This window comes from Nycticebus coucang, chromosome 12 (assembly GCF_027406575.1).
Source record: "Nycticebus coucang isolate mNycCou1 chromosome 12, mNycCou1.pri, whole genome shotgun sequence".
Taxonomy (NCBI): Eukaryota; Metazoa; Chordata; class Mammalia; order Primates; family Lorisidae; genus Nycticebus; species Nycticebus coucang.
Window position 1 is genome coordinate 27,500,427 of NC_069791.1, and position 16,136 is coordinate 27,516,562.

General features: G+C 40.8%; 1 protein-coding gene across 1 annotated transcript in view; it reads left to right on the plus strand.

The window, feature by feature from the left end:
• Positions 1-542: 542 nt before the first annotated feature.
• The window catches only part of SYT10 (synaptotagmin 10), a 53,722-nt gene continuing 38,128 nt past the window's right edge, over positions 543-16,136 (plus strand). Inside the window, exons 1-2 of the mRNA XM_053556430.1 lie at positions 543-3,070; positions 12,386-12,743. Coding sequence (XP_053412405.1) covers positions 2,920-3,070; positions 12,386-12,743 — 509 coding nt within the window. The 5' untranslated portion in view covers positions 543-2,919. The remainder of the gene's footprint in view (positions 3,071-12,385; positions 12,744-16,136) is intronic.

Here is a 16,136-nt window from a genome sequence, read left to right on the forward strand (position 1 = left end):
CTGCTGGAAACAAAGCTATGACAACCAGCCACCTGAGAGGCCCACCCAGACCTCAGGCAGGCCGCCTTCCCATCACTTCAGCTGAGCCACCTCCTGCAGCTCAAAGAACAGAAGATATTCCCTTGCCCTTGAGTGGGGGATGCAGGCCTCAGTTCACAAAAAGAGTAGGGGACGTTTTAAAAAAGACAGAAAATATTTCTGACCATTTTTCAGGCCATTCCCTCTGTTACATATTCCCAATTCTCAATTGTATATTTCCATACCTATGGGAGAAGGGGAGACTACTCTGTTACAAAAGTAGGTGAACCTTGACTGTTAGTTTACACCCCTAGTGAAAGATTAAAGAGTCTCTCCTGGAAAAAAATTAAAGCACTCCAGAGAATAAAGTTAATTATATTAATATTTGGTATATTAACAATTGAGGAAAAAGGGAAAACGTTCGCTTTGTGCTTAGAAGATTTGCTGCAAGATCAACTCACAATAAGGCACATTAGTAAGAGAAAGCGATTACAAATTTATTTGTCATGTGCATAGAAAGAATCACAGAGTTATTACCCAGCATCCCATTGGGGTCCAGAAGTTTATACACCCTCACTTTAGAGGGGAGGCTGCCTGGACACATGTTCTCAGGACCTCCCAAGGCTACATACACTAGGCGTCAAATATATTCAGCTCAGAAGAAACCTTTTTAAATTATCTTATATAACTTGAAGTTTTTCCCATTAATAAAAGGAAAAAATTACAGAAAATGAATATCCATTTTAATCCAATGAAATTAACTCTGCTTGTTGTCAAAACACAGCAGTAAGAGCAGCAATAGGCCAGGAACAGTATAGGCAAATACCAGGAAAGTTATTTTCAAAATTTGTTTACTTAATATTTAACACTGAAAACAAATATGAGGGCCATTAGGGCGACGTTCTGCATTCCTCTACTTAAGCAATTAGAATCTGTAAGTATTATACAGATAAATTACTCATCTGGTCCTCCCACACAGTGGTTTGTTCATACAGTAAATATGAAAGCACAGCTCTGCCCTGCAGGTTGTTTTGCACGGGTCTGTCTAGATAGTGAAGGAATAGAGGGTAAGGACAACTGCAAAATGCCTGATTAAAGTGTGTTACTTAGCTTGGTGCATACAGTAGAGGTTCAATATTTATTTGATTGACAGTGAAATTATTTCTTTAGACAATATGATCTAAAAGCTGTCGCCCTATCCCCACCCTCACAGTCAATGTGCATAAAAGCCAAAATCAAATGAAGCCCGCAGATTTGGGTTTGTCAATTCATGGTAAAAGCAGCCCTAGTTAAACCAATTGTCCTATGAACCAAGTCAAAATGATTCAACTAAAGAATGCCTCTCCACTGGGAGGTGATGCCTAATATTTATAGTAAGCTTTACCACAGTGCCCATACAAGGAGAATAATGCACCGTAAACTGACAAGCAGTTTAAAATAAAATTACTTATTCTACTAGTTAGTACAGACACATCAACAAGTTCAGGGTATTCCACTGCAGAAGCAAAGATCTCTCCTACATGTGATGGGTAATTCAAATGGGTAGTTCAATCTTCAGGTTATGATATGGGATCCAATTTCAGCTGAAATGATTATAAAGCTATGTAAACACACTCATCACATCCTCCTGGCACAGTTTTACTGACTTTGTTTTGTTCTTTTTGCTCCATTAGTGATTTGCACCAATTTACACGACGAATTATAAGAACAAGTAAGCTCAGGACTCCCGAAGCCAAGCCACTCGTTTTACAGACTGAGAAAAAGATGTGTAAGCAACTTCTTCAAGGCTAAGCAACACTCATGAGATTAAGTACTTTAAGAGGTTAGCAAATGAGATAAAAGAAGTCCAGTTGTGCATTCTGAGTTGCCAGATTGCCAAATCCTAGCTGAATATTGATACAAATAACTCAGTTCATTGTGTGATCTACCTAAGGGGATTTTTAAAAAAAAAAATCAAAGGTAATAAATTTAAATTTGCTCCCTCATACTTGTGCATGAGGAAAACATTGAGTTGGGTAAACAGGACGTGTACCTTATGATGAATTTTAGTACTAGAAGTAACAAAGTCATGTCCGGTAAAATCTATGTCTGTAAACCATCATGGTTAGAAATCGTTTTTAAAATGCTTTACAGAGAGGGACATCTTTCTCCTTTCTACAGACGTCTGGTTTGATTTCATCTCTTTTTAATTTAACTTTCGCAGTAAGAAAGTAATGACTTGCATTGTAATGACTTCAGAAGAGTGACCTGGGTAGAGCACAGATGTAGAAAAGTTAGAGCGACAAAGGGGTGGGGTGAGGGGATGAGACAGAGGGGCCAGCACCGGGTAAACGCAGGGGGCTTCTGCGCCCGTCTCTCCGCAGCACAGAGCACCGCGGGTCTCAGCAGCGGCTCCGGACCGCCGGCCCCCCGCGGGTCCCTCCCGCCGCCCAGGGGTCGCGGGGGCTGCGCTCTCCGCGACATGTCATCCCGGGTCCGTGCCGGGCTACGATTGGACGCGCCGCCGCCAGGCACCCGCCAGAAACACAAACGGGCAGGGGAGCGGAGGGGGGCGTTCTAACGAGTCGAGAGCTTTGGCTTTTTCCCGTCTCCCCACTCCCCTCCGCGCTCCACGCCGGGTCTGCTGCTCCTGCTGGCCGCGGATCGCTCGCGCGGCAGGAGAGTTGGCGCAAACCTCGCCGCCGCCGCCCCTGCGCCTTCCCCTGCACCCCTCCTCTCTCGTCATGGGACCAACTCCGGGCTCCTAAGAGTTTGGGCTCTCAGCGGCGCGATCTCCGGCCAAAGTCACTAAGGGCGGGTTATGGCTTAGGGCGCCAGAGGGGTCGGCCTCGAGGTAACGCCAAGGGGAAAGGACGACGAAGCTAACTGGGAAAGAAAGAAGAAAAGAAGAAACGCCAGACGATGAGTTTCCACAAGGAGGACGGAGTGAGCAGCCTGTGCCAGAAGGCGCTGCACATCGTCACGGAGCTGTGCTTCGCGGGCCAGGTGGAGTGGGAGAAGTGCTCCGGCATCTTTCCCCCGAAGGGCGGCAGCCAGAGCGGAGGCAGCACAGGTAACCCCAGGGCCCCGCTGGCACCCGCGCGCCTCCCCGCGCCGCGGCTCCCAGCTGCCCGCTCCTGCGCTCCGGCGCCGCTCGCGAGGCGTCCTGAGGCTCCACATCTTCCTACCTGGCTCCTCTCGCTCCGCTCCGGGAGACCTCGAGCGCGGTGCCTTGGGGTTTGGTTGCCTCCCTTCCGCCTGCCCCGCTTCTCCCACTCCGGTGAGCTCCCGCTCACCCCGGCTCCCGAGCGCTCCCACGCCTCGCGCTTCCCTCGGTTGGCGACGCGGCTGCAAGCGGGGGCGGCTCTGCTGCCGGGGCTCCCGAGAAGGGACCAGGCGAAAAGGCTGGGTGGGAGAATCGTGCTGAGAGAACCCCCTTGCAGATGGGGCTGCCAAGACCTCAAACGCAGAAAGTGTCCCTGCGGGGGTAACACGTGGCTGCAACCTGTCGAGCGCTTGACAGTTTCCAAAACCCGTCAGTGTATATGTGTGTGTGTGTGTGTATATTTTATATATATGTGTGTGTGTGTATGTATGTATATGTATATATATTAATATATGTGATTTCAGGGCTTCATGACAGCGTTAAGCGAGACGGTGGGTTTTATGATTCCAGTTTTGAGACTATGCGGAAAGCTCAGGGCGCACATGTCAAGGAAGTGGAAGAGAGGGGAAATGTTAAAAAATCCTTTGTGCACGTAGAGACCCCGATTCACAGGCACCCCTACCCTTCAGGAAACTTAGGAGGGAATGGGTGGGATGGAGGAAGACGTCTGCCGCCAGAAATAGGGAGATGGAAAAAAGTCATTGGGGTAACAGCTTTTCCAAAAGGCTCAGGGTGGGAAGGTGCGAATCAGAGCCGTTGTTCTGGTCACAATTGGGAGAAAGAGTTTTTACCACTTGCTCAAATCCAACCTGCCGCGCAGCTCACGCCGGCGAGACGCACTCCCGAGTTGCCGGGCCCCGCGATTCCGGGAGCTCCAGCGAGGATCACTTGTTGCATCGAGAAACAAAACACTGGGGGATTTTCCGCGCTCAGCTGGAAGGTTGCCTTTTCTTTTCTAGGGTCCTATTTCTTTCCCTTTGCTTCCCCTCCCCTTCATTTTGGTCTCCTGGAGGGATATTGAGGGTTGAGGGTAGCCGGGGCAACTAGTAAGGGCTGCACAGACGAGCTCTGGGCGGAGCGTGAAGGAGAGAGCCCCGCGAGATGGGAAGGAGCAAAGCAGGGTGCTCTCGGAGAACCCGTGCACCTGCCCCCTGGAGCCCAGGGCCAGGGAGTGCGCGATGGGGGGGCGAATGTATTTAGTTTTTACATTCCATTATTTACACGGCATAGCTGCGGGGTTTGGGAATTCTCTGATCCACAGCAACAGGGGCGGAGAGGGGTTTCTGCCTGAGCTTGGACGAACTTGAGATGCCAGTGCTTGGCCCTGGAGCGGAAACTTCGATATTTTGTGAATTTATGTGCACAACTAGAGTCCTTTCCATTCGTTCAGTGGGCGTTAAATTCCCCCGGGTGTATAAAACTCAATTATTAGTGGAGGAGACTGGACAGACATCTTGTGTATGTGTGGTGTGTGTACGGTGGCTAAGTTCAAAGACCTTCGTTTTGGTCATCCAGAGTTGATGCTGTAAATAAAACTGATTCCTCCCCATCCCTGCGTGCAGAACCCCAAGGATGTCCTCTGACCCCAGGATGGCTAATAGTGAGAAAAATGTGTGAGGGCTGGAAACCAGATACGAGCTTCTAAATCTTTCTAAAATGCGTAACTGTATCAGCTTGAGGTAAAATACAATACATGCATAGTAGAAAGAGTTCTGAGTTTATCCTTAGCACTAAAAGAAGTAGTGTAATCCTAATTCCATTTGGACTTTCCCATGGAAAGAAAAAGTGGAGAAAGACTAGTCTAAAATAACTGTAAGAATATTTTTCTCCCTGTAAGTGAAAATACATGCTATTCAAGAGAATATCAATATTCTTGATATTCAGTATCAAGTCACATAACATGAAAAATAAAGATATACATAGCTGTACACTTTCCAGACAGCACCCAGTATATTGAATAGCTATCAGTGGGGAGGATATCCAACTGGGTTGTATGTAAGATACAAAGATAAACAGATGGCTTTATATTTTCTGTTTGCAAATCTATGCAACAGAAGTCAAATGCTTTAATCTGCAAATAGACTTCCACTATTAATATGTATTTATGAAATGGCTATAATGATTATTTACCAATATTTAATTATATTAATTAGCACCCAGCTTCACATTGTTCTTTAAAGTAGATTTTCTTATAACTTGTGCAGGTGTGCCCTTTATTATAGGTTCCTAAGTAAAAGTACGTCCAGTGGCCCTCTACTCATTTTTTAATAGCAAGTGTGTTATTGGTAGGAGGACATCACTGGTGTTGAATACTATAAGTTAATCATCCTTGACCAGATGGTATCGGTTATCCTAACATTGCAGTGTTAACAGTGACAACTACAAACTTCAAAATTGTATGTGTTTGGTCCAGAGGGAGGAAGAGAAGTTCAGTTAATCTCAGTTAAACTCATTCTACACTGAGGGAGTTATAAGTCACATATACAATTAACTTTTATCCTATTGGTTTTTTATATGCCAATAAAATGCGAGCATCACCCTTCCCTTTACCATAAAAGCAGTAGCAAAAACAGCCCTGAGGACCCCCCCAATCAAGTTGACCAATAAATTGGACTCAGTGTTACTTTGCAGATATATGGTGATGAAGCATGCATCATAGTTTTTGAACTGGATATCGGTTAACTTCTGGTCTGTCTTGAATACTACCCAAAAGCTTATCAGGTTCAAGGAACTTAAAATACATATTTTATAATCCATTAAATATAGTATTAATATAAAGTTTTTTAGCACTTATCAAAATGCAAGAGAAAAGCAAAAGGCAATGAAATTAAAATGAAAATTATAAGAAACAATGTTGCAAGGATGTTGATTGATTAAATCATACATTGGATTTATAGATGAGGAAGAGACCGCTAGTTGCTTTCGGGTATTCATTTCTCCCTTCTACCTCAGAACAATAGTATCCCTTTTACATTTAGCTGTTAATGTGGTGACATAAAAACAAAAAACAAAAATTTCTCCAACTCCTTGCATTTTTGTCCAGCCCCGGGACTCTGTTATGACTACTGGAATTTTAATAGCAGTGAGGTGCACAACTTCAAGGTTGTAAACATATAGTTAAAGGACTTACCTTCACTTTCCCTTTTTCTCTTATCCTTCCTGCATCCAGCTGCCTGAAATATGTACATATTAGCTTTTCATCTTGAACTTCAAGGAGAAGCAAAAACCTTTGAATCAGAGTAAAACATTGAAAAAAACAGGATTCCAGACACCTTAGAGTTGATGTGTCTGTCCAGGCCTGCTTATGCTGGGACAGTCTCTTTCTGTGTGAAAGACAAACCAGCTTACTTAAGTCACTATTCATTTGGTCCACATTATAGAAATAAGGTCTATCCTGTAATTATTATAATAGTATTATATGGATAGTGTATATATGTTAACTTCAAAGATGATTCCAAATTTGCATCTTAGAGGCAGGTGCCTCAGCTTTCTTTGAATAAAACCTGATGATTTGAGTTTTATACCCCTTCTTTCTTTACAGAATGGTGCCATAAACAGAAGTAAGGACTATGGTCAGACAGCCACAGGGAGCAATCAAAAAATCAAAAGGCTTGGAATATCCCCGAACTAAATGACCATTTCTGATTAAGTATGAGAAATCAGATTGTTTTACATTTTGAAAAATGAAAGGTGAACTAGAATTTTAAAATTAAAAAAAAATGATACAGGTAGACACAGATAACAGTATCAAGCAGAGCAGTAGTAACTGGAAATGAAGACATGGCAGCTAGTCTATGCTTGTCTGAGACCATCGCCAGCTGCTTGGGTGCTAACAGTACTCATAAGCCACAGTGAAGGGTCACGCAAACGTTATGATCTGTTTATATAGACTTCAGCAAAGTTTTGTGTTACGCAAAGTTTCTGAGGAATTCACATTTGAGGGATTACTTTGTTTTCTGATAAGTGATCTGTCATCAGTTTTTCAGAACTGTACCCCTACATTTTGAGATAGTAAGACATGAGAAAAGAGTAAAATTTTTACAGCTAAAATGAGTTAGAGAAATACAGTCAGACAGACAGACAGCTAGATAAGTAGATAGACCAATAAGTAGTGGTGGAACCGAGTTGATGCATATGTATGAAATCAAACCAGAGTTTGAGCAATTTTAAACCTAATCTTCTCAGAGCCTAATCTAATTTCTATAAATTTCATTAACTGTTAATATCCCAAGATAGGATAAGATGAATGTCATAGAATGGATTCTTTTTAATTTTCCTGAAACACTGACAATTAGAGCTAGAGAGATCCTACTCACTGAGTTTGCTCCGTGTACTGGGTAACAAAAGTCCGTGTGGACAAGGCAGGCCATTCATGTCCGTCACCCTGGCCTCCCTGCAGTTTGCCCCTTTCCTCCAGTGATCTTTTCTAATCCACCTTACCTCTTTTCTTTTGGGATCATACCCAAATACCTGCCATTATGGTGCACAATGCTATCTTAGAACTATAAATTGCAATAACCCAGTCCCCAACTAAAAGCTCCTATATGTTCATCTTTCTCATTTGCAAATCCAATCCATTAACCTTTTTACTTATCTCTGAACCCCCGTCAATAAATATGGCATCATACTTACGATGCATCGATTCGTCATTGCAATCACTTTCTCCCTTGGCGTTTATCACATTCTCCTGGAAAAATAAACAAGTAAGCAAATAAACAAAATCCTTCTTTATTTATAAATCCCTCTGTCTCTCTATCCTACACCCAAGCAATTGAATATTTAGGAGATTTTTCTAACCTGCAAAGCTAGTATCACTCCAATTTCAAAAGAACTCTAAATTCTGACCAGGCACCCCATGTTTTCCTGTTCAACTTTCTCCTGCTCTCTGCCGTTCCTATTTCAAACTTCCCTTACTCTTTAAATATTCCAAACTACTCCCAAACTTCCTAAAATAACTCACAGTTGACCCTCACTCCTCCTTTGGAGAGAAAAATACTAGCTATGTGAAAGAATTCTCCAGGCACGGTGATGGGCGGCTATAGTCCCAGCTACTCGGGAGGCTGAGGCAAAAGGATCTCTTAAGCCCAAGAGTTTGAAGTTGCTGTGAGCTGTGGTGACTCAGCACTCCACCAAGGGTAACCAAGTGACACGCTGTCTCAAAAATAAAAATAAAATAAATTATGGAAAAAAATAAAAATAAATGGTTTCACTACACAAGCTGTGTTAAGCTATCTCTCTATCAGGAGGGTCTCTGCATATTCTCTAAAAATATCAAACTTTTAGTTATCCAGCCACCTTAAATCCCCATGCATTTGAGTACCTTTTTAAATAACTCCCAAGACATGTTTTTTGTAGGTCCACAATTGTTTCACTTTTTGGCCATGTGATACATACTAGGCACTAGAAGTAAAAAGGTGAATGAATTTTCTCCTGCTCTGAAGGAACAGGAGCGAGCACATTGGAAGGATGAGATTGTTCGACAAATTACGTAAATCCCTCCTCTACTATTATAAAACCTTAAAACCTCTGAAAAATGGAAATTCTTTTTTAATTGTTGGAAACTGGCACCAATACCTTACCAGAATTGGCAAAAATTAATAAATTAATTCTATACAATAGTATCATCTTCAATGATCCCACTTAGTGTGACTATATACATGTATTTCAGTACAGATATGGTAACTTGGTTACTGGATGTCATTCCAGATAATATGTACCATGTTACCTTACAGATACTCAAAAGAAAATATAATAATTCTTTTTTTTTTAGTAATAATTCTTGAAACACATCACATCCCAAGAGTTGGGGTAAAGGATCATAGGCCAATCAATGATTATAACACTTGTGTTATAGTGGTGGGTGTGTTTTAGAAACCCTAAGGCATAGAGAGGCAGAGGGGACTTCAGGGAAGAGATTCTGTCTTGGGCCACTTTTTGCTGTTCTCACGTAACACCTAACACTGGGCAATTTGTAAACAACAGATTGGTCTCCATCTATCTCACCTTCTCTCCTTCATGACAGGGACTCACTTCCAGCTCTTTTTGGATGTGCTCTAAACTTTCTATTTGTTCTTCCTAAATAAAATCCCTGTTTGTTACCCTGAAACAAAAAAAAAAGAAGTTAATTGTTTCACAGTTCTAGAGGCTGGAAGTCCAAGATCCACGGCCCACGTCTTGTGGGAGCCTTCTTGTTGCATCAGGACCTGGTGAAAGGCACCACATGGCAGAAGAGAGAGGGGGGCAAACTCCTTCTTTCATCAGAAAACCACTCCCTCGATAACTCACTCCCTGCTGTGATAATGGCATTGATTCCCTCATGATGGCCCAGCCCTCATGACCTAATCATCACTTAAAAATACCACTTCTCAGCATTGTTGCATTTGGAATTAAGTTTCCAGCACGTGAACTTTGGGAGACCATAGCAGATACTATTGGGTCTGGTTGTTGAAAGATGAATACAAATTTGTCAGGCAGCAAAATAGGAGGAAAAAATAGCATGAGAGCTGCCTGAGGCAGTGGAGTGAAATCTCCAGAGGTTGGTGTGTGCTGAGGGGAAGGAGTACAGATGAGACGTGGCTAAAGAACCAAGCTGGATTGACAGCCAGGGACCAAATCACAAAGATGCCGTTGAGTGTCACGCAAAGTTTGTATTTGCCAGAGATAGCTGACAGAAATGTGAAAGGATGTTAGGCTGAGAGAGGTAGGGCGACCACACATCTCAGTTGCAAAACACAATCTGGTTTTTGGTTTTTTCCTGCTACTCTGATTTTTTTTTTTTTTTTTTTGAGACAAAGTCTCACTTTATCGCCCTCGGGAGAGTGCCTTGGCGTCACAGCTCACAGCAACCTCCAACTCCTGGGCTTAGACAATTCTCTTGCCTCAGCCTCCCAAGTAGCTGGGACTACAGGTGCCCGCCACAATGCCCAGCTATTTTTTGTTGCAGGGGGCCGGGTTCGAACCAGCCACCCTCGGTATGTGGGGGCCAGTGCCTTACTCATGGAGCCACAGATGCCGCCCCTGCTACTCTGACTGTATCAATAGCACAACCTTTCACCTTTAGAAGTGTGCTGGTTTGGATGAAACATATGGTTCTCCAAATGATAGAACCAGATGTCAATTTTAGAAATACAGTTTTGAGCAGTGGTGAAAATGGAAGTAGGTGCAGAGAGTTCCACAGGTTCTGTCCTAAGATAAGAATTATGAATGACAAAGCCGATCTGTTGAGAACAGTGACATGATGGGACTTCATAAAACTCATGTGGGTAGAGTGTAAAAGGCTCTTTCATGCCTACCCCCCAGTTACAGACTGAAAACTACTTCCATCCTCCCTGCATTCCACACTGTCCTGCAATTTTCTTACGTCTTGGTCAGTGCCTCTGACTGCATAGGAGAGACCTTGTTGAAAAAGTTAATTTTTCAAACATAAGGCAAATAGAGCTGTAAATATATGAAGATTATGAAGCAAAAATTATATTTATTCACCTGTTTTTAAACCATAATAATCAGAAAGCACATCAATTTATATCTTTTTCTTAAATTATGGTGCTAATGAACAATAAAGAAGGAAAAATAAACTACAAAAAATAAAATACAATCGCACGCTCTTTACCAATGGAATGTAAACAGAAAACATTCAATAGTTGCTTAGTAAAGAACTGTAAAATGAAGGAAAACATGCCTATGTATGACAGCATGTCAGAATTAGTTTTTATTCTTATAATTAAGTGGCAATAAAAGCTTGGAATTGTTTCAATTTCTGAATCAACTTCCATTAGCTACAAATTGGGGAGTTTAAAAGGAATCGGTTTTTCTTTCCATTCAGGAAAATATAAATTAAAACAAGACATCATTTCCCCATCAGATCAGTGAAAATTAAAGTGCATGTATTTCTCTGAAATCATGTGGATTTCAGAGAAATAAGCTCATATGATTCTATTATAACAACTTAGATTCATTTTGGAAATATCTAGTAAAAACAAGTGTGCACACAGTCTATGACCCAGCAATTCTATTTCTATAATTATTAATCAAAGTTCATCCTCATTCATATTTCCTTTGTTTTTACATGATGTCCTTTTTCTGTTCCAGGACACCACCCTGCATTTAGTTATCACGTGTCCTTAGATGCTCTTAGCTGTGATAGTTCCTCTGACTTTCCTTTTTCTGATGACCTTGACAGTTTGGGGGAGCACCGGAAGTATTTTACAGAATGCCCCTCTCTTGGTATTTGATATTTTTCTCATGATTTAACTTGAGCTTGGGAGAGGAAGATCATAAAGATAAGGTGCCAGTTTGATCACGTGATGTCACGGTCACGTGCTGTCAGCGTGATTCATCACTGTTGACGTTAGCCTTGCTCATCCGGGTAAGGTTGGTGTTTGTCAGGTCTCTCCACTGTCAAGTTGCCCCTTTCCACACAGTGCTATTTGGAAGGAAGTCGCTGTGTACTGTGTGCTGCTGTCACTCAAGAAGTAGGAATGACACTCCACCTACCTGAGGGTGCAATAGATTCATACATTGTTTGGAATTTTTTGCATGTAAGATTTATTGTTTCTCCCCCATTTATTTGTTTATTCACTCCTGTGAACTTTCAAACCATATTCCTTTGAATCATTTTCTATAATGCACATTATACATTTTATATGGTGCACAATATACAATTAATATTTTCCAATAAAAATATTTTAAAGATATCTGATTTGTTTTAGCCCATTCAGGTTGCTGTAAAAAAAAAAAATACTATAACGTGAATAGCTTATAAATGACAGAAAGTTGTTTCTGCCAGTCTGAAAGCTGAAAAGTTCAAGATTAAGGAACTGGCAGATTTGTTGTCTGGAAATAGAATTGCTGGGTTATAGACTGTACAGTTTCAGAGTTTCTTTCATGTCATAGCTCCATGGCAAGTTGCAAGTTGTCAGCCTTCTTTTGCAAAATCTTGGACCCCTTGCAGTATACTTCAAAGTGTTAAGCATATATCATGCTCTTCCCATACATAATTGGTCATTTTTCCTGGAATAGAACTTTTCAAGTGCCACCTTTGAGAATTTCCAGACATGATTACTAATTTTTCTACCTACACAGATAACTTAAAGGTGATGCTTTAAATCTCTAAATCAGGAAACTATTCATACATGGTAACAATTATAATGTGAAGCGATCTCGCCATTTCCCCCCTCTTATGTACAATAATATCTACTATTTCTTTACCTTGCCATTTCCCAGATATTTCGGTCAGCCTGTTAGCAGTTGTCGTCAGCTTTTGTGGCCTGGCCTTGTTGGTTGTCTCGCTTTTTGTCTTCTGGAAGTTGTGCTGGCCATGCTGGAAAAGTAAACCTGTGACGTCCGACGTTGGTGCCCGTCCACAGAGCACGTCAAGTGCTCCGACTGAAGTGTTCGAGGCGGAAGAGAAAAAAGAAGTAAAGGAAAATGAAAAGCCAGCCGTGAAGGCTAGTGAGCCTGCAATCAAAATTAGCCACACTTCCCCTGATATCCCAGCAGAAGTCCAAACTGCTTTAAAAGAACATTTAATCAAACATGCACGTGTGCAAAGACAGATTACTGAGCCTACATCTTCATCTCGGTAAGAAAAGATCAAATATCTAAAACTGTGTGTGTGTGAATTTACAAGAGAGAAAAACTTAGGTGGAAAGGGAGAAAAGAAAAGACAGAAGTGGGAAAGACATAAGAAACAGATAATTAAATAAAAAGGGGGCAGGGTAGGACTGACTAAGTAGGGGAAGAGAGAGGGGAAGTGAGGACAAAGAAGGCAAACAGAGAGCAGAACCACGGAAGGGGCCCTCAGTAAAATCAGACAACTGCAGATTATGATTTAAATATCAGTGGTCGATAGCTGCTACTTGCAGTCTTTCAATTTAGATTCAACTAATAAATATCTAGAAAAGAAAACCACTTGAAATGCCTCTCTCTCCTCAAAGCACAAGACAATGAGGGGTCCTCCAGACTGTCACAGTCTCAACTCACAGAGACTGATGTTTAGTCTACAGTGCTGCAGTGCCTCTACCATAAAGATGAAACTGCAGGAAAATGTCATTGTTTATGTGAGCTCCTATTGGCTAAACTCTTATTTTGGACAAAGTATGGTCCGTTCCACAAGCAGCTCCGTATCACGAGCATACCAAGGAGTGGCTATGCAAAGGAGGAAGGAAGATCTCGGTAAGGAAAAACATTTTAACTCAACCTGGGAAAATCAGCAAAGGTTTCTTTGAATGAAAATAACTTGCCGCAGCGTATTAACTATAATCATATGAAGAGGTATTTGTTTTTTCTGCTATGTATAGTCATCAGATCTTAAAATAAGACACAATAGTACCAGTTTTTTCTCTGCTTTCTTCTAGTTGCTAGAAGTAGCAACTAGCTCTCTTGTAGTCTACCGCAGAGTAAAATCAGTGGTCTGTTATGGGGAGGGAACTTCTCTTTCCTGCTAATTTACTTCCTAATCTTATCTTGCTACCTCTCTAAACCTCAGGTTTGCACACACTTCACCAGGCCTTCTGACATAATATACTTTTGTGAGTTTAGAAATCTAGCGAATTGGAAAGTTACAGCATCCTGGCTGCTCATCTTTTGTGTAAATGAAAAAGTTTTGTGTCTATAAACAAATCCACTTCTTTCTGAAATATACTCCAGAGGGATAAAGGAAGAATAATTGTTACCTTTGAGATGAGGAACCTTGGGATAAGAAGGATGGATGAAGTGCTTGTTCCGTGTTACGCTTTTCTGTGCTACTTAAGTTTTAGAACCAAGCATTGCTCAGTGCCATTTAAAGTCACTTTAAAATTTTTCTTATTCATGATTGGTACATAATGGAACCCAGAAAAGTTCAACATAATTTTTTATTTGCTATGGATATTTAACCATAAAAATAATTATCTAGTGTATTGTTTTTTATATGTGTTTTAAAAGTGGAAGAATAAAATGCCTTTGGCGGCAACTTGCTTTTTTCCAAAACATTGGTTCCAGTCTATCTATATAGAAAACTGCTTTAAAATTATCTCATGTGGTTACTTAAGTATCAGTACTATCAGCCTTGAAAATTCTGTCAAAATATGATTTTTAATATCCACAAAGCCTTACAACACACAGAAATTTCAGGGCAAAAAATTTCAATTAATCTGTAAAATGTTTTTAAAATACTAACAATAGCTATGACTATGTATGAGCTCAGTATTCAGAATTATTTCACTCCTTTAATTAAGAAGTATAAACTACATAAGGACACTCAATTAATGAAGACAAATAGAGGTAATGTATTTGGAAACCTCAGAAAAACTAACTACTATTTCCAGCACATTATATGTTGAACACAAATAAACCACTGATCTGATTATTCCTAGCTAACAGAAAGTAAAGAATAAATACTTAAAATACATGTGGGAAGACTTGCCTTTGCTAGCCAAGGATTTCTCAGCAATAATGTAAAATTGCATGCATCAGAAAAAACCTTTTTTTCCCCAGTCTTAAAAAACACAAAAATTAGATTGTATATACTTCATATTTTCTGAGAGAAAAAGTACAAGACAAACGCATCATTTTGCTGGAGTTTTTTTTTTCTTTTTCCTTTTTTTTAAAGCAAATCCATACATTTAGAAGCTAGAGCTTTAATATCATTTCCCCTGCCTCTTTGAATTTCCTAGTTTATGTGGTTAGTTGGGGAATGAATAAAAAATGATGTTTGCACTCTTGCAATTAGGTCACAATGCCAAGGCAGCCTTCCTGCTAATCCTTCACCAACCTGGATGAAGTATTACTAATTATTCCCACTACTTGTGAGTTAACTGCAGTCCAGAGAGATTTAAAAATTTTCCTGAAGTCATGCAGTCGGGAAGAGTAAGAATTCAAATTTATCCAGATTGGAAAAACACATGTTAAGTGTTAAAACCAAGGGGATATAGTTGTTCTCCAATTAAAGGTGTTGACTACAAAGTCTGCTGAGGACAGGGAGTTTGAGGTTACAGAGTAAGAGCATCTTCCTGCCTCCCTCTGCTCAGTTAGATTCTGGAATTGTTTGTGGTTAGCATGTAGAGTCATGATTTTAATCTCTGTGGCCTTGGGATAAATTCCTCACAGAAAACTTGATTATTTTGATTATTTCTAATTCTCAAAAACCCTTATCTACACCAATTACTTCATCATACTATAAATTACCTTTATATACAGAAGAAGAAGAAAGTGCTGAGTTTATTATGCAGTACAATTGGTCACAGAGATTAAGGGTACGTTATTATAAATCAATTACTCTGCTCAAATGCCAACTTTTCACGGAGACATATGTAGAAAATTCAGACCTGTATGTCCATACATGCACATGAACAAAATGAATTTACCTTCAGTACTTGCTTTCCTCACCTTACTAGATTGTCCCAGCTCCAATCTGCTGGGAGGACTCCCTTTTATTTGGCATCCACAGTAGTAAACAAAATCATACCCTTTCAAGTTTTATTTATCTTGAAATTTAAATCATATCTTGATGAGTCTTCAAGTTAGCAGCATTACTGGAAAGGACCATGTTTCCCAAGTTCTCAACTCCTTCTTCAAACACCTGGACATTTTGCCCCCTCAGTCTTCTAGGCAAACAAATGACCCAGCTGGCATTTGTGAATTTCTTCATTACCAATATTCTTCCAGCTGTTTTCTTGACTGATTGCTTATTCATCCAATGACCTTATTTAATATGAATTTAATCCTGGGTGGTCACTCTTCCCATGCTGAAAACTCTGAGGATCTACAAAGAAATTTACAACATAAGATGGCAATAAGACACATAATGCCAGCTTCAATATAAGGAATTGTAAGAGCCAACTGTGTGGTGGAGATTGTGGAGTTTCAGAGCATAGAGAAATCATTTCCAGCTGAGGTGTGAAGATGAGCCATTAAACTGGGGCCAAAGGAAACTATAAATTTCCTTTTGGAACAATTCTGCTGGAAGAGAATGTGCAGCCCAGATAGAAACATT